The sequence below is a fragment of the Physella acuta genome, unplaced genomic scaffold, assembly GCF_028476545.2.
Source record: "Physella acuta isolate Inbredline_101_S28 unplaced genomic scaffold, ASM2847654v3 ptg001312l, whole genome shotgun sequence".
In the NCBI taxonomy this organism is placed as follows: domain Eukaryota; kingdom Metazoa; phylum Mollusca; class Gastropoda; family Physidae; genus Physella; species Physella acuta.
This window is the reverse complement of record NW_026732827.1, coordinates 68,363-93,208: the sequence shown is the minus strand read 5'-3', so window position 1 is coordinate 93,208 and position 24,846 is coordinate 68,363. Positions and strand designations below refer to the sequence as shown.

The window sequence follows — 24,846 nt, the reverse complement described above, 5'->3', positions numbered from 1 at the left end:
TGTGAGCACCAGGGGGCTCTACAAGTACAGACAGAAAAGTTTGTGAGCACCAACACCAGGGGGCTCTACAAGTACAGACAGAAAAGTTTGTGAGCACCAACACCAGGGGGCTCTACAAGTACAGACAGAAAAGTTTGTGAGCACCAGGGGACTCTACAAGTACAGACAGAAAAGTTTGTGAGCACCAGGGGGCTCTACAAGTACAGACAGAAAAGTTTGTGAGCACCAACACCAGGGGGCTCTACAAGTACAGACAGAAAAGTTTGTGAACACCAGGGGGCTCTACAAGTACAGACAGAAAAGTTTGTGAGCACCAGGGGGCTCTACAAGTACAGACAGAAAAGTTTGTGAGCACCAGGGGGCTCTACAAGTACAGACAGAAAAGTTTGTGAGCACCAACACTAGGGGGCTCTACAAGTACAGACAGAAAAGTTTGTGAGCACCAGGGGGCTCTACAAGTACAGACAGAAAAGTTTGTGAGCACCAGGGGGCTCTACAAGTACAGACAGAAAAGTTTGTGAGCACCAGGGGGCTCTACAAGTACAGACAGAAAAGTTTGTGAGCACCAGGGGGCTCTACAAGTACAGACAGAAAAGTTTGTGAGCACCAGGGGGCTCTACAAGTACAGACAGAAAAGTTTGTGAGCACCAGGGGGCTCTACAAGTACAGACAGAAAAGTTTGTGAGCACCAACACCAGGGGGCTCTACAAGTACAGACAGAAAAGTTTGTGAGCACCAGGGGGCTCTACAAGTACAGACAGAAAAGTTTGTGAGCACCAGGGGGCTCTACAAGTACAGACAGAAAAGTTTGTGAGCACCAGGGGGCTCTACAAGTACAGACAGAAAAGTTTGTGAGCACCAACACCAGGGGGCTCTACAAGTACAGACAGAAAAGTTTGTGAGCACCAGGGGGCTCTACAAGTACAGACAGAAAAGTTTGTGAGCACCAGGGGGCTCTACAAGTACAGACAGAAAAGTTTGTGAGCACCAGGGGGCTCTACAAGTACAGACAGAAAAGTTTGTGAGCACCAGGGGGCTCTACAAGTACAGACAGAAAAGTTTGTGAGCACCAACACCAGGGGGCTCTACAAGTACAGACAGAAAAGTTTGTGAGCACCAGGGGGCCCTACAAGTACAGACAGAAAAGTTTGTGAGCACCAGGGGGCTCTACAAGTACAGACAGAAAAGTTTGTGAGCACCAGGGGGCTCTACAAGTACAGACAGAAAAGTTTGTGAGCACCAGGGGGCTCTACAAGTACAGACAGAAAAGTTTGTGAGCACCAGGGGGCTCTACAAGTACAGACAGAAAAGTTTGTGAGCACCAGGGGGCTCTACAAGTACAGACAGAAAAGTTTGTGAGCACCAGGGGGCTCTACAAGTACAGACAGAAAAGTTTGTGAGCACCAACACCAGGGGGCTCTACAAGTACAGACAGAAAAGTTTGTGAGCACCAGGGGGCTCTACAAGTACAGACAGAAAAGTTTGGGCTAGGGTAGACAAACTTGTGGTTATAACTTTACACCTTAACTTGAAGCTGTCTGTTTACATTGCTGTAGTTTTTATTCTATTTTAGAGAAAAAATAGCTATTAACTTGATGGATTATAAATTAAAAAAAAAAACTTCTACGCTAAAGTGTGGTTGGACTAAACTCCCAGACACTGACCTTGAAAATTTCGTAGATTTTTCCCAGCAACTTTTTCTCATGCCACGAGCTGACATCGATAGGGTTGACCTCGTACATGAAGTCAGTCAACATGTGCTTGGTGTGGTAGCTGGGCCTGTGGGTCATCTCTAGGGGTGGGGCTTCTATCTCTACCTCAGGGCCACCCCCCACAGATGGGGGTAACAGCGGCTGTCTGACGTCTGCCTCGCCCTGTATGCCAGTGTCAGTTTCTTCAGAGAAAAATGTTACGACAGAGGTGTCATCTTACATTATAAAACACAGACATTTTATCTGATGTTATAACGCACTGGAATTTTTTCTTATCCATCAAATTTTTAAATAATTTACAATCTTAATTATTCAGAGTTAGTTAATTGATAGAGCTTGTAGTCAGTGCATTTTGGTCAAGTTTGTGGTCAGTGTATCTGGTCAAGTTGTGGTCAGTGTATCTGGTCAAGTTTGTGGTTAGTGTATTTAGTCAAGTTTGTGGTCAGTGTATCTGGTCAAGTTTGTGGTCAATGTATTTAGTCAAGTTTGTGGTCAGTGTATTTAGTCAAGTTTGTGGTCAGTGTATCTGGTCAAGTTTGTGGTCAGTGTATCTGGTCAAGTTTGTGGTCAGTGTATCTGGTCAGGTTTGTGGTCAGTGTATCTGGTCAGGTTTGTGGTCAGTGTATCTGGTCAAGTTTGAGGTCAGTGTATCTGGTCAAGTTTGTGGTCAGTGTATCTGGTCAAGTTTGAGGTCAGTGTATCTGGTCAAGTTTGAGGTCAGTGTATCTGGTCAAGTTTGAGGTCAGTGTATCTGGTCAAGTTTGAGGTCAGTGTATCTGGTCAGGTTTGTGGTCAGTGTATCTGGTCAAGTTTGTGGTCAATGTATTTAGTCAAGTTTGTGGTCAGTGTATTTAGTCAAGTTTGTGGTCAGTGTATCTGGTCAAGTTTGTGGTCAGTGTATCTGGTCAGGTTTGTGGTTAGTGTATTTAGTCAAGTTTGTGGTCAGTGTATCTGGTCAAGTTTGTGGTCAGTGTATCTGGTCAAGTTTGTGGTTAGTGTATTTAGTCAAGTTTGTGGTCAGTGTATCTGGTCAAGTTTGTGGTCAGTGTATCTGGTCAAGTTTGTGGTCAATGTATTTAGTCAAGTTTGTGGTCAGTGTATTTAGTCAAGTTTGTGGTCAGTGTATCTGGTCAAGTTTGTGGTCAGTGTATCTGGTCAAGTTTGTGGTCAGTGTATCTGGTCAGGTTTGTGGTCAGTGTATCTGGTCAGGTTTGTGGTCAGTGTATCTGGTCAGGTTTGTGGTCAGTGTATCTGGTCAAGTTTGAGGTCAGTGTATCTGGTCAAGTTTGAGGTCAGTGTATCTGGTCAGGTTTGTGGTCAGTGTATCTGGTCAAGTTTGAGGTCAGTGTATCTGGTCAAGTTTGTGGTCAGTGTATCTGGTCAAGTTTGTGGTCAGTGTATCTGGTCAGGTTTGTGGTCAGTGTATCTGGTAAAATTTGTGGTTGGTGCATCTGGTCAGGTTTGTGGTCAGTGTATCTGGTCAAGTTTGTGTAAACCCACCTGAAAAAAATCCTTGCCGTTTATTTTTTATTTTCTGGTTGATATAGCGCCCAACAATCACAACCAATACATAAACAACATACAAAATGATGAATCCTGAAAATTTAAAAATTAAAAAATGTCAAACTCATTGAGTCGGTTATATAGTAAGTAGTAATTAAAGATGTCCATCATTCAGTCATGCACGTCATGTCTATCATTCAGTCATGCATGTCATGTACATCATTCAGTCATGCATGTCCATCAGTCAGTCATGTCCATCATTCAGTCATGCATGTCATGTCCATCATTCAGTCATGTCCATCATTCAGTCATGCATGTCATGTCAATCAGTCAGTCATGTCCATCATTCAGTCATGTATGTCATGTCCATCATTCAGTCATGTATGTCATGTCCATCATTCAGTCATGTATGTCATGTCCATCATTCAGTCATGTATGTCATGTCCATCAGTCAGTCATGCATGTCATATCCATCATTCAGTCATGTATGTCATGTCCATCATTCAGTCATGCATGTCATGTCCATCAGTCAGTCATGCATGTCATGTCCATCATTCAGTCATGTTCATCATTCAGTCATGCATGTCATGTCCATCAGTCAGTCATGTCCATCAGTCAGTCATGCATGTCATGTCCATCATTCAGTCATGCATGTCATGTCCATCATTCAGTCATGCATGTCATGTCCATCATTCAGTCATGCATGTCATGTCCATCATTCAGTCATGCATGTCATGTCCATCAGTCAGTCATGTCCATCAGTCAGTCATGCATGTCATGTCCATGAGTCAGTCATGCATGTCATGTCCATCATTCAGTCATGCATGTCATGTCCATCATTCAGTCATGCATGACATGTCTATCATTCAGTCATGTATGTCATGTCTGTCATTCAGTCATGTCCATCAGTCAGTCATGCATGTCATATCCATCATTCAGTCATGTATGTCATGTCCATCATTCAGTCATGCATGTCATGTCCATCATTCAGTCATGCGTGTCATGTCCATCAGTCAGTCATGCGTGTCATGTCCATCATTCAGTCATGTTCATCATTCAGTCATGCATGTCATGTCCATCAGTCAGTCATGTCCATCAGTCAGTCATGCATGTCATGTCCATGAGTCAGTCATGCATGTCATGTCCATCATTCAGTCATGCATGTCATGTCCATCATTCAGTCATGCATGACATGTCTATCATTCAGTCATGTATGTCATGTCTGTCATTCAGTCATGTCCATCAGTCAGTCATGCATGTCATATCCATCATTCAGTCATGTATGTCATGTCCATCATTCAGTCATGCATGTCATGTCCATCATTCAGTCATGCATGTCATGTCCATCATTCAGTCATGCGTGTCATGTCCATCAGTCAGTCATGCATGTCCATCAGTCAGTCATGCGTGCTGTGTTTACCTGCTGCCTCCAGTTGTGTGATCTGCTTCTTCCAGAGAACACACCAGACCCAGAAGCAGGCGGCCAGGTAGAAGATGACATCACGCAGGAAGGGGCGGTGCATGCAGTGGAAGGGGTGGATGATGGCGATGGAACCAGCCACTACAGCTGTCACAAACACACCAGCCCCTGACAGATAGACAGACAGACAGACATTATCACACCATCTGCTGACATCTACATCATCACACCATCTGCTGACATTTACATCATCACACCACCAACAGACATCTACATCATCACACCACCAACAGACATCTACATCATCACACTACAGCGGTCACAAACACACCAGCCCCTGACAGATGGATAGACAGACATCACCACACCACCAACTGACATTTACATCATCACCATGCTAGCTGAAAAACTCACCAAACAGCGCTCCCACCGCCATCCCAGCATCCCCTGACTTGGCATTACCAATGGCCGCTATAGCAGAGAAGATGTCAGGTGCACCATTACCAAAGGCCAAAAAGGTTACACCTTTACCAAAGTTAAGGTTATATTCAACTGTCACAAGCTGGTTATATTCAACTGTCACAAACTGGTTGTATTCAACTGTCACAAACTGGTTGTATTCAACTGTCACAAACTGGTTGTATTCAACTGTCACAAACTGGTTGTATTCAACTGTCACAAACTGGTTGTATTCAACTGTCACAAACTGGTTATATTTAACTGTCACAAACTGGTTGTATTCAACTGTCACAAACTGGTTGTATTCAACTGTCACAAACTGGTTGTATTAAACTGTCACAAACTGGTTGTATTCAACTGTCACAAACTGGTTATATTCAATTGTCACAAACTGGTTGTATTCAACTGTCACAAACTGGTTGTATTCAACTGTCACAAACTGGTTGTATTCAACTGTCACAAACTGGTTGTATTCAACTGTCACAAACTGGTTGTATTCAACTGTCACAAACTGGTTGTATTCAACTGTCACAAACTGGTTGTATTCAACTGTCACAAACTGGTTGTATTCAACTGTCACAAACTGGTTATATTCAACTGTCACAAACTGGTTATATTCAACTGTCACAAACTGGTTGTATTCAACTGTCACAAACTGGTTGTATTCAACTGTCACAAACTGGTTGTATTCAACTGTCACAAACTGGTTGTGTTCAACTGTCACAAACTGGTTATATTCAACTGTCACAAACTGGTTGTATTCAACTGTCACAAACTGGTTGTATTCAACTGTCACAAACTGGTTGTATTCAACTGTCACAAACTGGTTGTATTCAACTGTCACAAACTGGTTGTATTCAACTGTCACAAACTGGTTATATTTAACTGTCACAAACTGGTTGTATTCAACTGTCACAAACTGGTTGTATTCAACTGTCACAAACTGGTTATATTCAACTGTCACAAACTGGTTGTATTCAACTGTCACAAACTGGTTATATTCAACTGTCACAAACTGGTTGTATTCAACTGTCACAAACTGGTTGTATTCAACTGTCACAAACTGGTTGTATTCAACTGTCACAAACTGGTTGTATTCAACTGTCACAAACTGGTTGTATTCAACTGTCACAAACTGGTTGTATTCAACTGTCACAAACTGGTTGTATTCAACTGTCACAAACTGGTTGTATTCAACTGTCACAAACTGGTTGTATTCAACTGTCACAAACTGGTTATATTCAACTGTCACAAACTGGTTATATTCAACTGTCACAAACTGGTTGTATTCAACTGTCACAAACTGGTTGTATTCAACTGTCACAAACTGGTTGTATTCAACTGTCACAAACTGGTTGTGTTCAACTGTCACAAACTGGTTATATTCAACTGTCACAAACTGGTTGTATTCAACTGTCACAAACTGGTTGTATTCAACTGTCACAAACTGGTTGTATTCAACTGTCACAAACTGGTTGTGTTCAACTGTCACAAACTGGTTATATTCAACTGTCACAAACTGGTTGTATTCAACTGTCACAAACTGGTTGTATTCAACTGACACAAACTGGTTATATTCAACTGTCACAAACTGGTTGTATTCAACTGTCACAAACTGGTTGTATTCAACTGTCACAAACTGGTTGTGTTCAACTGTCACAAACTGGTTGTATTCAACTGTCACAAACTGGTTGTATTCAACTGTCACAAACTGGTTGTATTCAACTGTCACAAACTGGTTGTATTCAACTGTCACAAACTGGTTGTATTTAACTGTCACAAACTGGTTGTATTCAACTGTCACAAACTGGTTGTATTCAACTGTCACAAACTGGTTGTATTCAACTGTCACAAACTGGTTGTATTCAACTGTCACAAACTGGTTGTATTCAACTGTCACAAACTGGTTGTATTCAACTGTCACAAACTGGTTGTATTCAACTGTCACAAACTGGTTGTATTCAACTGACACAAACTGGTTGTATTCAACTGACACAAACTGGTTGTATTCAACTGACACACTTTAATCAAATTTTATAAATGTTAATGTTTAATGGGACATACAGTTTTTTTACACAATTTAAGATCTGAAGCCTATAAAGACTTTTACCTTGTTGGGCATATGAAAACTAAAGGATATTGTCTTAGATATGAAAGGATATTGTGTTAAAAGTGTGTTTAGATATGAAAGGATATTGTGTTAAAAGTGTGTTTAGATATGAAAGGATATTGTGTTAAATGTGTGTTTAGATATAAAAGGATATTGTGTTAAAAGTGTGTTTAGATATAAAAGGATATTGTGTTAAAAGTGTGTTAAAAAGGATATTGTGTTAAAAGTGTGTTAAAAAGGATATTGCAACGTTGTGGCTGAGCTTCAAACTTTGGGAGATCACAGCCAGAGAAGGACAGAAGCTGAAACATCAGATGTAAAGCAACATCAAAATAAGACAACAAATGATGTCAACATCACAGACTGAAACATCAGATGTAAAGCAACATCACAAGCTGACAACAAATGATGTCAAACATCAAAGACTGAAACATCAGATGTAAAGCAACATCAAAATAAGACAACAAATGATGTCAAACATCAAAGACCGACACAATAAATTTTAAACTTTGCAACTCTGCTGGTGTATGATAAACCTTCTCTAAAACTGCAGAAGCTAAAAATTTAAATTTACATGCATGACCAGTTAATTGATTTCCTATCTTACTGAATTTAGTCTTTTTAAATAAGATAATTAACCAAAGTAATTAGTTTGTTATCTTAAATAACACAATCTAAACCTTGCATATGTAATGTTGGACCTTGCTACTTCAAATCAAGAAAACATGATGAAATATTTTCAGCAAAGAAATCTTCACGTTCTACTTACAATTCATCAGCTGTTGTAGCCAATCCACAAAACAGAAATAGCCACCAAATGCCCTGTAAATAAAGGAAGTTTTTGTTATTGAAATGTATTAATCTGATATAAATCTGATAAAACATTCTCAATTTTAAAATGGCTGCTACTGGCAGATGTTCTGTCATGATATATGATAAAATATATCCATGGTATAAAACAAAAACCTGACTATTTTCAATAAAAATAGTACCTGGCAACTCTTATAATAACAATACGTCCAAATGTACAAAAAAATCTGGCCACATTTTGCAAGAATATCTGGCTACATCAACAAAATAATCTGGCAACACAAATAAAATTTTGCCAAATTTACAAAAAATCTGGCCATACAAATAAAATCTGGCCATACAAATAAAATCTGGCCATACAAATAAAATCTGGCCATACAAATAAAATCTGGCCATACAAATAAAATCTGGCCATACAAATAAAATCTGGCAATACAAATAAAATCTGGCCATACAAATAAAATCTGGCCATACAAATAAAATCTGGCCATACAAATAAAATCTGGCCATACAAATAAAATCTGGCTACATCAACAAAATAATCTGCCCATACAAATAAAATCTGGCCATACAAATAAAATCTGGCCATACAAATAAAATCTGGCAATACAAATAAAATCTGGCCATACTTACAATAACAATACAAGCGGCCCAGACTGGGATGGCAGAGAGAGTGCAGTAGAGAAACTGTATGTAGTTGACAAAGCCTTCATCTATCTGACACGAGTCTGTACTTTTGACAAACCCACAAACATCCGTCAGATTTGGGATGTGGTGGAGCTGGTTGCACTGAAACAATCAACAATCAGGAATCAAAGACTCTCTCTGTTAGCCACATTTCTCCCCATGGTTCCAGGGGCAGGGAAACTTTCAGAAAATATTTATTAACTTACATCAAGATCAGAGTCTGACATTGTTATCTCCCCTTGTTGACCTGGAACAAATGTAAACAAAACTTTAAAAAACCTAAACAAATGATGAGCATGTGAGTTGTGGAACAAATTGGTCACTTCAAGATTTTCTACTGGTGTAGCGCTGTGATTCTCTGGCCACTCCAGTACTCTATCTACTGGTGTAGCGCTGTGGTCTCAAATTCTCTAGCTAAACTCCAGTACTCTATCTACAGTAACTATTGTATCTCTTGGCTTGTATCTATATTCAATATGCTAATTATATATATCACAACATCATTATTAACTTCCTCATTATAAAAACATTCTATCCTAATATAAGTTTGTGTACAACATTTTGTCTTTGTATAACTATAACATCATTCTAAATGTCTACTAGAGGCAAACTTAAACTAGACATAAATAGTTTGACTTCCTGCAATCAAGATTTATGCAGAATAGAAGCCAACCTCTTGTATGACAATAAAACTTGTGTAAAGAATAGGCCCTGAACTCTTGTATGACAATAAAACCTGCATTCAACTTTAGACAAGGCCCATCCGGAGTTACCTTACACATAAACAAGTCAATCATACCAAAGCTTAACTATATCCAACCTAACAAATCATACCAAAGCTTAACTGTATCCAACCTAACAAATCATACCAAAGCTTAACTGTATCCAACCTAACAAATCATACCAAAGCTTAACTGTATCCAACCTAACAAATCATACCAAAGCTTAACTGTATCCAACCTAACAAATCATACCAAAGCTTAACTGTATCCAACCTAACAAATCATACCAAAGCTTAACTGTATCCAACCTAACAAATCATACCAAAGCTTAACTGTATCCAACCTAACAAATCATACCAAAGCTTAAATATATCCAACCTAACAAATCATAACAAAGCTTAACTATATCCAACCTAACAAATCATACCAAAGCTTAACTGTATCCAACCGAACAAATCATACCAAAGCTTAAATATATCCAACCTAACAAATCATAACAAAGCTTAACTATATCCAACCTAACAAATCATACCAAAGCTTAACTATATCCAACGTAACAAATCATACCAAAGCTTAACTGTATCCAACCTAACAAATCATACCAAAGCTTAAATATATCCAACCTAACAAATCATAACAAAGCTTAACTATATCCAACCCTAACAAATCATAACAAAGCTTAACTATATCCAACCTAACAAATCATAACAAAGCTTAACTTTATCCAACCTAACAAATCATAACAAAGCTTAACTGTATCCAACCTAACAAATCATAACAAAGCTTAACTGTATCCAACCTAACAAATCATACCAAAGCTTAACTATATCCAACCTAACTAATCATAACAAAGCTTAACTATATCCAACCTAACAAATCATAACAAACCCTAACAATAACCAACTAAAACAAACTAAAAAGCTAGACTGTAACCAGACTAAAAAAAAAACCTACCTGTAGCCACAGACAGACAGACAAACAAACAAACAAAGAAGAACTAAAGAGATCACACACAGCACCTAGCTTACAATGAAAGAGAGGGTAGCTGGATTTCTCCAATTACTGAAATTCAATCGCATCCTGTTTCACTTCAAGCACCCACTTCACTTATCTCCAACTTCAAAAATTCCTGTTACATTCTATGTTGAAACAAAATTAATCCTTCAAATGTTAACAAAATTAATCCTTGACATGTTAACAAAATTAATCCTTCACATGTTAACAAAACTAATCCTTCACATTTTAACAAAATTAATCCTTCACATTTTAACAAAATTAATCCTTCACATTTTAACAAAATTAATCCTTCACATTTTAACAAAATTAATCCTTCACATTTTAACAAAATTAATCCTTCACATTTTAACAAAATTCATCCTTCACATTTTAACAAAACTCATCCTTCACATTTTAACAAAACTAATCCTTCAAATTTTAACAAAACTAATCCTTCACATTTTAACAAAACTAATCCTTCACATGTTAACAAAACTCATCCTTCACTTCAACTATTTCTCTTTTATTCATGCATATTGTTAACTTGTCAAAATAAAATGTCAAATTTTTTAACTTCTAATTTTAACCAGCTTTGCTTCAGTTTTTACTGAGGCAACTACCCCCCCCCCCCCCAGCAAGTTGGGAACCATTTAACTGTCAATAAAACAGGTGATGTATGGGAAACATTTAACTGTCAATAAAACAGGTGATGTATATGTAGGTATATAAAACCAGAACACCTGCAACAGGTGATGTATATGTAGGTATATAAAACCAGGACACCTGCAACAGGTGATGTATATGTAGGTATATAAAACCAGGACACCTGCAACAGGTGATGTATATGTAGGTATATAAAACCAGGACACCTGCAACAGGTGATGTATATGTAGGTATATAAAACCAGGACACCTGCAACAGGTGATGTATATGTAGGTATATAAAACCAGAACACCTGCAACAGGTGATGTATATGTAGGTATATAAAACCAGGACACCTGCAACAGGTGATGTATATGTAGGTATATAAAACCAGGACACCTGCAACAGGTGATGTATATGTAGGTATATAAAACCAGAACACCTGCAACAGGTGATGTATATGTAGGTATATAAAACCAGGACACCTGCAACAGGTGATGTATATGTAGGTATATAAAACCAGAACACCTGCAACAGGTGATGTATATGTAGGTATATAAAACCAGGACACCTGCAACAGGTGATGTATATGTAGGTATATAAAACCAGGACACCTGCAACAGGTGATGTATATGTAGGTATATAAAACCAGGACACCTGCAACAGGTGATGTATATGTAGGTATATAAAACCAGAACACCTGCAACAGGTGATGTATATGTAGGTATATAAAACCAGGACACCTGCAACAGGTGATGTATATGTAGGTATATAAAACCAGGACACCTGCAACAGGTGATGTATATGTAGGTATATAAAACCAGGACACCTGCAACAGGTGATGTATATGTAGGTATATAAAACCAGAACACCTGCAACAGGTGATGTATATGTAGGTATATAAAACCAGGACACCTGCAACAGGTGATGTATATGTAGGTATATAAAACCAGGACACCTGCAACAGGTGATGTATATGTAGGTATATAAAACCAGGACACCTGCAACAGGTGATGTATATGTAGGTATATAAAACCAGGACACCTGCAACAGGTGATGTATATGTAGGTATATAAAACCAGGACACCTGCAACAGGTGATGTATATGTAGGTATATAAAACCAGGACACCTGCAACAGGTGATGTATATGTAGGTATATAAAACCAGAACACCTGCAACAGGTGATGTATATGTAGGTATATAAAACCAGGACACCTGCAACAGGTGATGTATATGTAGGTATATAAAACCAGGACACCTGCAACAGGTGATGTATATGTAGGTATATAAAACCAGGACACCTGCAACAGGTGATGTATATGTAGGTATATAAAACCAGGACACCTGCAACAGGTGATGTATATGTAGGTATATAAAACCAGGACACCTGCAACAGGTGATGTATATGTAGGTATATAAAACCAGAACACCTGCAACCTAAAACAGGTGATGTATATGTAGGTATATAAAACCAGGACACCTGCAACCTAAAACAGGTGATGTATATGTAGGTATATAAAACCAGGACACCTGCAACAGGTGATGTATATGTAGGTATATAAAACCAGGACACCTGCAACAGGTGATGTATATGTAGGTATATAAAACCAGGACACCTGCAACAGGTGATGTATATGTAGGTATATAAAACCAGGACACCTGCAACAGGTGATGTATATGTAGGTATATAAAACCAGAACACCTGCAACAGGTGATGTATATGTAGGTATATAAAACCAGGACACCTGCAACAGGTGATGTATATGTAGGTATATAAAACCAGGACACCTGCAACAGGTGATGTATATGTAGGTATATAAAACCAGGACACCTGCAACAGGTGATGTATATGTAGGTATATAAAACCAGGACACCTGCAACAGGTGATGTATATGTAGGTATATAAAACCAGGACACCTGCAACAGGTGATGTATATGTAGGTATATAAAACCAGAACACCTGCAACCTAAAACAGGTGATGTATATGTAGGTATATAAAACCAGGACACCTGCAACCTAAAACAGGTGATGTATATGTAGGTATATAAAACCAGGACACCTGCAACAGGTGATGTATATGTAGGTATATAAAACCAGGACACCTGCAACAGGTGATGTATATGTAGGTATATAAAACCAGGACACCTGCAACAGGTGATGTATATGTAGGTATATAAAACCAGGACACCTGCAACAGGTGATGTATATGTAGGTATATAAAACCAGGACACCTGCAACAGGTGATGTATATGTAGGTATATAAAACCAGGACACCTGCAACAGGTGATGTATATGTAGGTATATAAAACCAGGACACCTGCAACAGGTGATGTATATGTAGGTATATAAAACCAGGACACCTACAACAGGTGATGTATATGTAGGTATATAAAACCAGGACACCTGCAACAGGTGATGTATATGTAGGTATATAAAACCAGAACACCTGCAACAGGTGATGTATATGTAGGTATATAAAACCAGGACACCTGCAACAGGTGATGTATATGTAGGTATATAAAACCAGAACACCTGCAACAGGTGATGTATATGTAGGTATATAAAACCAGAACACCTGCAACAGGTGATGTATATGTAGGTATATAAAACCAGGACACCTGCAACAGGTGATGTATATGTAGGTATATAAAACCAGAACACCTGCAACAGGTGATGTATATGTAGGTATATAAAACCAGAACACCTGCAACAGGTGATGTATATGTAGGTATATAAAACCAGGACACCTGCAACAGGTGATGTATATGTAGGTATATAAAACCAGGACACCTGCAACCTAAAACAGGTGATGTATATGTAGGTATATAAAACCAGGACACCTGCAACAGGTGATGTATATGTAGGTATATAAAACCAGGACACCTGCAACAGGTGATGTATATGTAGGTATATAAAACCAGGACACCTGCAACAGGTGATGTATATGTAGGTATATAAAACCAGGACACCTGCAACAGGTGATGTATATGTAGGTATATAAAACCAGGACACCTGCAACAGGTGATGTATATGTAGGTATATAAAACCAGAACACCTGCAACAGGTGATGTATATGTAGGTATATAAAACCAGGACACCTGCAACAGGTGATGTATATGTAGGTATATAAAACCAGGACACCTGCAACAGGTGATGTATATGTAAGTATATAAAACCAGGACACCTGCAACAGGTGATGTATATGTAGGTATATAAAACCAGGACACCTGCAACAGGTGATGTATATGTAGGTATATAAAACCAGAACACCTGCAACAGGTGATGTATATGTAGGTATATAAAACCAGGACACCTGCAACAGGTGATGTATATGTAGGTATATAAAACCAGGACACCTGCAACCTAAAACAGGTGATGTATATGTAGGTATATAAAACCAGGACACCTGCAACAGGTGATGTATATGTAGGTATATAAAACCAGGACACCTGCAACAGGTGATGTATATGTAGGTATATAAAACCAGGACACCTGCAACAGGTGATGTATATGTAGGTATATAAAACCAGGACACCTGCAACAGGTGATGTATATGTAGGTATATAAAACCAGAACACCTGCAACAGGTGATGTATATGTAGGTATATAAAACCAGGACACCTGCAACAGGTGATGTATATGTAGGTATATAAAACCAGGACACCTGCAACAGGTGATGTATATGTAGGTATATAAAACCAGAACACCTGCAACAGGTGATGTATATGTAGGTATATAAAACCAGGACACCTGCAACAGGTGATGTATATGTAGGTATATAAAACCAGGACACCTGCAACAGGTGATGTATATGTAGGTATATAAAACCAGAACACCTGCAACAGGTGATGTATATGTAGGTATATAAAACCAGAACACCTGCAACAGGTGATGTATATGTAGGTATATAAAACCAGGACACCTGCAACAGGTGATGTATATGTAGGTATATAAAACCAGAACACCTGCAACAGGTGATGTATATGTAGGTATATAAAACCAGAACACCTGCAACAGGTGATGTATATGTAGGTATATAAAACCAGGACACCTGCAACAGGTGATGTATATGTAGGTATATAAAACCAGAACACCTGCAACAGGTGATGTAAATGTAGGTATATAAAACCAGGACACCTGCAACAGGTGATGTATATGTAGGTATATAAAACCAGAACACCTGCAACAGGTGATGTATATGTAGGTATATAAAACCAGGACACCTGCAACAGGTGATGTATATGTAGGTATATAAAACCAGAACACCTGCAACAGGTGATGTATATGTAGGTATATAAAACCAGGACACCTGCAACAGGTGATGTATATGTAGGTATATAAAACCAGGACACCTGCAACAGGTGATGTATATGTAGGTATATAAAACCAGAACACCTGCAACAGGTGATGTATATGTAGGTATATAAAACCAGGACACCTGCAACAGGTGATGTATATGTAGGTATATAAAACCAGGACACCTGCAACAGGTGATGTATATGTAGGTATATAAAACCAGGACACCTGCAACAGGTGATGTATATGTAGGTATATAAAACCAGGACACCTGCAACAGGTGATGTATATGTAGGTATATAAAACCAGAACACCTGCAACAGGTGATGTATATGTAGGTATATAAAACCAGGACACCTGCAACAGGTGATGTATATGTAGGTATATAAAACCAGGACACCTGCAACAGGTGATGTATATGTAGGTATATAAAACCAGAACACCTGCAACAGGTGATGTATATGTAGGTATATAAAACCAGGACACCTGCAACCTTCCTGTGACGTCTGTCACACTTGGGTGCTTCCACTTGCTTCTAGCCTAACCTTTGACCTTTATCTGGCGAGGGCCATCGCTATGGAAGAAAAAAAAAATAAAAACATAAATTCACTTGGCATTGATGGTCACTGCGATAAATAACCTAAAGAACACAGTGTCATCTTAATGTATGATATTAATATTGGGGGGGGGGGGGGGGGGCAGTGCTGGGACCAAACTAAAAATCTCTAATGTTTCAACACACAAAATGATGACTATAAACGTTTTTTTAAACGTCATTTTAACATGCTTAACAATTTACAAAAGTAAACTATTTTAATCATTTCAGTCAAGTTACTTAATAAAGTTCTATTTTAATCGTTTCAGTCAAGTTACTTAATAAAGTTCTATATTTATTATTTCAGTCAAGTTACTTAATAAAGTTCGATTTAACATGTCTGGTAAGCCTAGTATATCAACATAAAGCTTCATAATAAAACCAGTCTTCACCTAAACCATTATATCCTGTTTGTATTTGTATTGTCTATGTTATGCCTACATTCTTCAGTGCAGTCTGATAGTAGTTAGATATCTAGTAGCAATTGATAAGTAAACACCATCTAAAAATAGAAGACATGCTATTTCTACCGTGTCATTTCAATCAGCAACATCTACTACTAGAGTGTGTACGTAACATGTCCTACAAGAGTGAGTACGTTACAATACTTAAACAGTGTAGACGACACAGCGTATGTTCCACTGCTGGGGACTATCCATGAGTTGATCCACGTGGAGTTAAGAAAAAATGTGATTGAAGCGGATGTCGTGTGTAAGTAACAGGGAAAAAACCCAGATGGAGACGCCCCTTCTAGGATACAGCTATTATTATGAACAAGTCAAACGTTAAGACCGTATGGATGTAGTCTGATGTAGTCAGCTGGCAAGGGAAAACCCAGCATCCTGGTTGGTGAAACACACACACACAGACACACACACACACACAGACAGATGTAAACTGGTAGTAATGGATGAGGTCATGGTGGTGGTCATGGACACGGGAATTGGTTGTGGTAGTTGTCGCGACATAGTGGTAGTTGTGACAGTATTGATAGATACATGAGGTAGTGATGTAGTAGTCGGTAGTGATCTAACGTGAGGTAGTGATGCAGTAGTTGGTAGTGATCTAGCGTGAGGTAATGATGCAGTAGTCGGTAGTGATCTAACGTGAGGTAGTGATGCAGTAGTCGGTAGTGATCTAACGTGAGGTAGTGATGCAGTAGTCGGTAGTGATCTAACGTGAGGTAATGATGCAGTAGTTGGTAGTGATCTAACGTGAGGTAGTGATGCAGTAGTCGGTAGTGATCTGGTAGTGGTAGGCTTGTTAGTGACATGGTGGTCAAGGTGTGGTAATGGTTGTGAGGCGACGGTCGTGGTCGTGAGGCGACGGTCGTGAGGTGACGGTCGTGAGGCGACGGTCGTGGTCGTGAGGCGACGGTCGTGGTCGTGAGGCGACGGTCGTGGCCGTGAGGCGACGGTCGTGGTCGTCAGGCGACGGTCGTGAGGCGACGGTCGTGGTCGTGAGGCGACGGTCGTGGTTGTGAGGCGACGGTCGTGAGGCGACGGTCGTGGTCGTGAGGCGACGGTCGTGAGGCGACGGTCGTGAGGCGACGGTCGTGGTCGTGAGGCGACGGTCGTGAGGCGACGGTCGTGAGGCGACGGTCGTGGTCGTGAGGCGACGGTCGTGAGGCGACGGTCGTGGTCGTGAGGCGACGGTCGTGGTCATGAGGCGACGGTCGTGAGGCGACGGTCGTGTCGTGAGGCGACGGTCGTGGTCGTGAGGCGACGGTCGTGAGGCGACGGTCGTGGTCGTGAGGCGACGGTCGTGGTCATGAGGTCGTGGTCGTGAGGCGACGGTCGTGTCGTGAGGCGACGGTCGTGAGGCGACGGTCGTGGTCGTGAGGCGACGGTCGTGGTCGTGAGGCGACGGTCGTGAGGCGACGGTCGTGGTCGTGAGGCGACGGTCGTGGTCGTGAGGCGACGGTCGTGGTCGTGAGGCGACGGTCGTGAGGCGACGGTCGTGGTCGTGAGGCGACGGTCGTGAGGCGACGGTCGTGGTCGTGAGGCGACGGTCGTGGTCGTGGGGCGACGGTCGTGGTCGTGAGGCGACGGTCGTGGTCGTGAGGCGACGGTCGTGGTCGTGAGGCGACGGTCGTGGTCGTGAGGCGACGGTCGTGGTCGTGTGGCGACGGTCGTGAGGCGACGGTCGAGACCCTACCAGTGTTGAAGTATGTGACTAGAGGAGATTGCTGAAACACGTCACATTTCAAATCATTTGCTTGAGTGAACAGCGTCTCGCCCCCCCCCCCCCCTTCCAAAAAAAAACCCCAACCCAGCTGTGCAAAGGTCAAAGATCAAGCATAGATTGTGTTGTTACACCAGGTGCCACAAGAAGGGGAAGGAAAAGTTGGGCAAGTCTCACGTGAACACGCCAGTCTGTCCCCGCAGTCTAGACACAAAGCTTGTTTACCGTCACGTGTTCAACACACGCAGGCTGTGCTATACATAGAACTAGACGCCTAATACTCATGTTTCATGTAAACAAGTTACGGTTGGGTAGATCACAGGTTGTGTCCTGGTTTTGAGTAGTCGCCCCTGTTCTATATGTGCAGCCAATATTGGGAGAGTTACTGGTGGAGGGGGGGGGGGGGGGTTGTGGTGGAGGGGGGGTAATTATTGGCGAAGGGAGGAGTTTATGGGGGAGGGGATAGTAAGTGGCTGACGGAGTTGGTAACAGTGGTGTAGCGGTAGTTACGGGTATGGGTTAGTTGCTAGTACGTAAGGGTAGTCTGGCATAGATACAAGACCTGAGCACGACAGTAGTTGCTAGTACGTGAGGGTAGTCTGACATAGATACAAGACCTGAGCACGAGACTAGTTGCTAGTACGTGAGGGTAGTCTGACATAGATACAAGACCTGAGCACGAGACTAGTTGCTAGTACGTGAGGGTAGTCTGACATAGATACAAGACCTGAACACGACACTAGTTGCTAGTACGTGAGTGTAGTCTGACATAGATACAAGACCTGAACTCGACACTAGTTGCTAGTACGTGAGGGTAGTCTGACATAGATACAAGACCTGAACTCGACACTAGTTGCTAGTACGTGAGGGTAGTCTGACATAGATACAAGACCTGAACTCGACACTAGTTGCTAGTACGTGAGGGTAGTCTGACATAGATACAAGACCTGAACACGACACTAGTTGCTAGTACGTGAGGGTAGTCTGACATAGATACAAGACCTGAACTCGACACTAGTTGCTAGTACGTGAGGGTAGTCTGACATAGATACAAGACCTGAACTCGACACTAGTTGCTAGTACGTGAGGGTAGTCTGACATAGATACAAGACCTGAACTCGACACTAGTTGCTAGTACGTGAGGGTAGTCTGACATAGATACAAGACCTGAACACGACACTAGTTGCTAGTACGTGAGGGTAGTCTGACATAGATACAAGACCTGAACACGACACTAGTTGCTAGTACGTGAGGGTAGTCTGACATAGATACAAGACCTGAACTCGACACTAGTTGCTAGTACGTGAGGGTAGTCTGACATAGATACAAGACCTGAACACGACACTAGTTGCTAGTACGTGAGGGTAGTCTGACATAGATACAAGACCTGAACACGACACTAGTTGCTAGTACGTGAGGGTAGTCTGACATAGATACAAGACCTGAACTCGACACTAGTTGCTAGTACGTGAGGGTAGTCTGACATAGATACAAGACCTGAACACGACACTAGTTGCTAGTACGTGAGGGTAGTCTGACATAGATACAAGACCTGAACACGACACTAGTTGCTAGTACGTGAGGGTAGTCTGAAATAGATACAAGACCTGAGCACGACACTAGTTGCTAGTACGTGAGGGTAGTCTGACATAGATACAAGACCTGAACACGACACTAGTTGCTAGTACGTGAGGGTAGTCTGACATAGATACAAGACCTGAGCACGACACTAGTTGCTAGTACGTGAGGGTAGTCTGACATAGATACAAGACCTGAACACGACACTAGTTGCTAGTACGTGAGGGTAGTCTGACATAGATACAAGACCTGAGCACGACACTATACCTTGGTATTATCGTGGGGAATCTTATACAGACGTACACATTGAAAACACAGAACCACGCATAACATGGGGTGGAAAGTCACCAGAACTACACCCAACATAAAGTCACCATACAACTACACCCAACATAAAGTCACCATACAACTACACCCAACATAAAGTCACCATACAACTACACCCAACATAAAGTCACCATACAACATAACTTACTCGAGCCGAGATATCCAACAACAAGCTGTCAACGAGCAGGCCCTCAACACGTGTAGACACAGAAGACACACCATGAGACACACCATGAGACACAACCATGAGACACAACAGAAAACAGCCAACAACTAGACTAGACTAGAGCTAGTGTATGATGTACCGCCTGAGTCCCGCGAGCTGGCCCTGCTGGACGATGTTTGAACACAGCCAGTTTATCTCACTCAGATACCAGGATAAGATAACCCAGCGTGACGTCAGCCATGTCACACGGGACACGGGGTGTCGCGTCACTCTGAGGGGAGGGGGGGGGCCACGTCTGCTTTAAAACTGGCGGCGGGAAAAGTTTAGTCGACGGTGAACATTGGAATGTAAATTCTATGCGCATTCATCTTTCGAATGTGAGTACTGTCTTTCGGTTTCCAGAAAGATGAGCAAAATTCCCAACTGAAAAATGCGCAAAAAAACTGCGCAACGGAAACATGCAAACAGAAACACGCACACAATGCGCATTTTTCTATGTGTGCACATTTTTGTATGCGCACTTTTCTACTTGTACATTTTTCTGCGTGCGCATTTTCTGCTTACGCATTTTTCAGTTGCGCCTTTTTTTGCGCGCAGTTTTCAGTTGCGCCTTTTATGCGCGCAGTTTTCAGTTGCGCCTTTTATGCGCGCAGTTTTCAGTTGCGCCTTTTTTGCGCGCAGTTTTCAGTTGCGCCTTTTATGCGCTCAGTTTTCAGTTGCGCCTTTTATGCGCGCAGTTTTCAGTTGCGCCTTTTATGCGCGCAGTTTTCAGTTGCGCATGTTTCCCTTGCGCACCTTTCTGGCCATCCTCCCTTTCGCACGTGGGATAAAGTGAGCTTTTCAAACTATAAAAAAAACCTAGTATAGATATACGACAAATTCACGTTTCTTTATACACGCGACTAATTTCAATTTGCATTCTATTTTTACAGCAGGCTGCCAATAATGATTTGCCTAAACAATTTAAAAACACAAGTATTGTCCAGATACATCTGTGTAGTGGTGGTTAAATCGTCACACACTAAAACATTCATCTGGTGTGGTTTATAGCAGCTGGTAATTTTACTTCTCTACGGATGGTGTGGCTGGTTGCATTTCATAACACCCTCATCATGCCACGGGGCGGGGCTGTCAACCACGTGACACTATCGCTGATGACGTAGCTGCTGACTTTCGACATCCCTTTCAGCGGGATGAGTACGGTATTTGTAAGCTCACACAAAAGGCCGGCGTGTCCTGACGACGGGGGCGCCTCCATGAAAACTAGACAAGCCTCGGTAAACCAACCACACACGACCCTTACTACAACCAATGGCACCCAGACGACGGGGGCGCCTCCATGAAAACTAGACAAGCCTCGGTAAACCAACCACACACGACCCTTACTACACCCAATGGCACCCAGACGACGGGGGCGCCTCCATGAAAACTAGACAAGCCTCGGTAAACCAACCACACACGACCCTTACTACACCCAATGGCACCCAGACGACGGGGGCGCCTCCATGAAAACTAGACAAGCCTCGGTAAACCAACCACACACGACCCTTACTACACCCAATGGCACCCCCTTCAAGATGTCTGACAGTTTTGATTTATTTGTTTACTTTGTCACCAAGCACGAGACAAACGTTAGAGGAAGTTATCACTGATCGAACCTCTTGGTATTTGAGTCACGTCCAACATTTCGTAAGGCGTGCACGTGCAGCACAAGTACTCATGTCACGTGATCTGACGACACCCCAGTCAACACAAACATTTGTACTGTACCAACCGTCATGTCACGTGATCTAACGACACCCCAGTCAACACAAACATTTGTACTGTACCAACCCTCACCAACTTTAAACACTCCCCACACCAACACTTAACACTCCCCACATCCACACTAAACACTCCCCACACCCACACTAAACACTCCCCTCACCAACACTAACCTTATATCCCACATCCACACTAACCTTATATCCCACATCCACACTAACCTTACATCCCACATCCACACTAACCTTATATCCCACATCCACACTAACATTATATCCCACATCCACACTAATCTTACATCCCACATCCACACTAACCTTACATCCCACATCCACACTAACCTTACATCCCACATCCACACTAACCTTACATCCCACATCCACACTAACCTTACATCCCACATCCACACTAACCTTACATCCCACATCCACACTAACCTTACATCCCACATCCACACTAACCTTACATCCCACATCCACACTAACCTTACATCCCACATCCACACTAACCTTACATCCCACATCCACACTAACCTTACATCCCACATCCACACTAACCTTACATCCCACATCCACACTAACCTTACATCCCACATCCACACTAACCTTACATCCCACATCCACACTAACCTTACATCCCACATCCACACTAACCTTACATCCCACATCCACACTAACCTTACATCCCACATCCACACTAACCTTACATCCCACATCCACACTAACCTTACATCCCACATCCACACTAACCTTACATCCCACATCCACACTAACCTTACATCCCACATCCACACTAACCTTACATCCCACATCCACACTAACCTTACATCCCACATCCACACTAACCTTACATCCCACATCCACACTAACCTTACATCCCACATCCACACTAACCTTACATCCCACATCCACACTAACCTTACATCCCACATCCACACTAACCTTACATCCCACATCCACACTAACCTTACATCCCACATCCACACTAACCTTACATCCCACATCCACACTAACCTTACATCCCACATCCACACTAACCTTACATCCCACATCCACACTAACCTTACATCCCACATCCACACTAACCTTACATCCCACATCCACACTAACCTTACATCCCACATCCACACTAACCTTACATCCCACATCCACACTAACCTTACATCCCATATCCACACTAACCTTACATCCCACATCCACACTAACCTTACATCCCACATCCACACTAAACTTACATCCCACATCCACACTAACCTTACATCCCACATCCACACTAACCTTACATCACACATCCACACTAACCTTAGATATACAGCATACAGTTGTCTTGTGAGGCTTTGAGCCCAGCTTCTAGACCTACTGCCATGGTGTTGATTTGTGGTCCATGTAATGTGGTCCATGCAATGTGGTCCAATAAATGTGGTCCATGAAATGTGGTCCATGAAATGTGGTCCATAAAATGTGGTCCATAATAATGTGGTCCTTAAATCAACACAGTTCCATGCCTTAGCACTATGTGATGTGTTCAACTGTCTTGTCAGACATACTCATGTCTGCCTATTGATCTCAGGAGTCCATTTCATAGAAAACAACTATAAAGAAAAGGAAATTTAAAAAAAAAAAAACAGTGCTGTATGGAATTTAAAAACAAGAATTGAGTTTGAGACAACTATCAACTGTCACACATCTATGACATTTAACTCATCATGGATATGCTGGTAGTGATATAGTGAGTACTTTTTAAAAATTAAAAATACATAGGCCCTATAGGTATAAATTTTGAATATTATAGAGGGCTCCTACTATTATATATAAAAACGCATCTGATCATTTGCTTATTATGACAATTTGTATTTATACCAATATTAATTAGGTCTTATTAATTTCTTAATTAATAGACCAAATTAAAATTCTTGAAAAATAAAATATAATATGTATATATTCATTATGTTACTAGATCTATTAGTACTATTATTTATCATTCTTTTAATATGTATTTAATAAAAAAAAAAATTTACAATAAAGAAGGCATCAAACGGTTTCAACTCTAACAGTAAGGAGAATTTAAATATTTGTTTTTAATCTTGTGCGATGATATTAAAACATAAATTACATGTATGACCGGTGTGACATGTGATCTTAAAACTTCATATTGCTTGTCTGTTGGTTAGTACAAATTTAATGTATTTTAGTATATTTAGATCTAGTATTATTTTGGTAGGGTGTCAGATATGATTTTAAACTTCATTATTGTTCAAGATGACTTAAACAATTAAACACTACATTAATTTACCTTTAATTTGATACCAATTTTATTTATCTAATTTAATCGGTAGCCTAGAAAACAATTTGTGAAAAAAAAAGCGTGTTTGTTTTTAAATGGCTATGATGATATGATTGATACTCAGTTATACGTTGGGCTCATTTTTAAGAAATGTGTCATCTGCTCGATTTCTCCCCATTCAAATACACGGCGGGCTAAATGGGCAGACTTAGTTCTACTCTGTTATCTTGATCAAGATATTTTTTTAAGGTTTTGTTTTTTCCCTGCATGATGTTTTTAAAAAAAAATGAAATTAGTTTAGTAGGACGTAATATATAATTGCCTATATTTAAAAAAAATGTTGAGTAAAATCACAACAATATTAAATACAATATTACTTTTATCATGTTCTTCGTGATATTCTCAGCGATTATACCCAAAAATTGTATAAATTGCAAGTTTGCATCAAACACTAATCGTCCATTGTTAAAACTTGATGGGCATCGTTGAAGCATACGCAAAGATAACTATTTTAATTATATATTTCTGAAATGAAGATGAATCATTGTGAAAAAAAGGAATCACAGCATCGTTGTTTTCAGCAACCATCA

The 24,846-nt window shown here is 40.8% G+C and overlaps 1 protein-coding gene and 1 long non-coding RNA gene across 3 annotated transcripts in view; both read right to left on the bottom strand.

Annotated features, from left to right (window-relative positions):
* LOC131958303 (mitochondrial sodium/calcium exchanger protein) overlaps positions 1-8,928 on the bottom strand; it is a 15,256-nt gene extending 6,328 nt beyond the window's left edge. The window contains exons 1-8 of the mRNA XM_059323263.1: positions 8,908-8,928; positions 8,648-8,803; positions 7,974-8,026; positions 7,450-7,506; positions 5,050-5,162; positions 4,636-4,803; positions 3,213-3,308; positions 1,665-1,894 (exon numbers count right to left, since the gene is read on the bottom strand). Coding sequence (XP_059179246.1) covers positions 1,665-1,894; positions 3,213-3,308; positions 4,636-4,803; positions 5,050-5,162; positions 7,450-7,506; positions 7,974-8,026; positions 8,648-8,803; positions 8,908-8,928 — 894 coding nt within the window. The remainder of the gene's footprint in view (positions 1-1,664; positions 1,895-3,212; positions 3,309-4,635; positions 4,804-5,049; positions 5,163-7,449; positions 7,507-7,973; positions 8,027-8,647; positions 8,804-8,907) is intronic.
* On the bottom strand, positions 8,914-24,846 carry LOC131958305 (uncharacterized). Of its 2 annotated transcripts, XR_009389220.1 has the most exons (4): positions 24,634-24,846; positions 23,275-23,564; positions 15,846-15,933; positions 8,917-8,948 (listed from the first exon to the last, which is right to left on the bottom strand). It is a non-coding gene; the product is annotated as an uncharacterized LOC131958305 (long non-coding RNA). The 2 variants fall into 2 exon arrangements; XR_009389219.1 differs by lacking the exons at positions 23,275-23,564; positions 24,634-24,846 and adding an exon at positions 20,192-20,382 and having other exon boundaries at positions 8,914-8,948.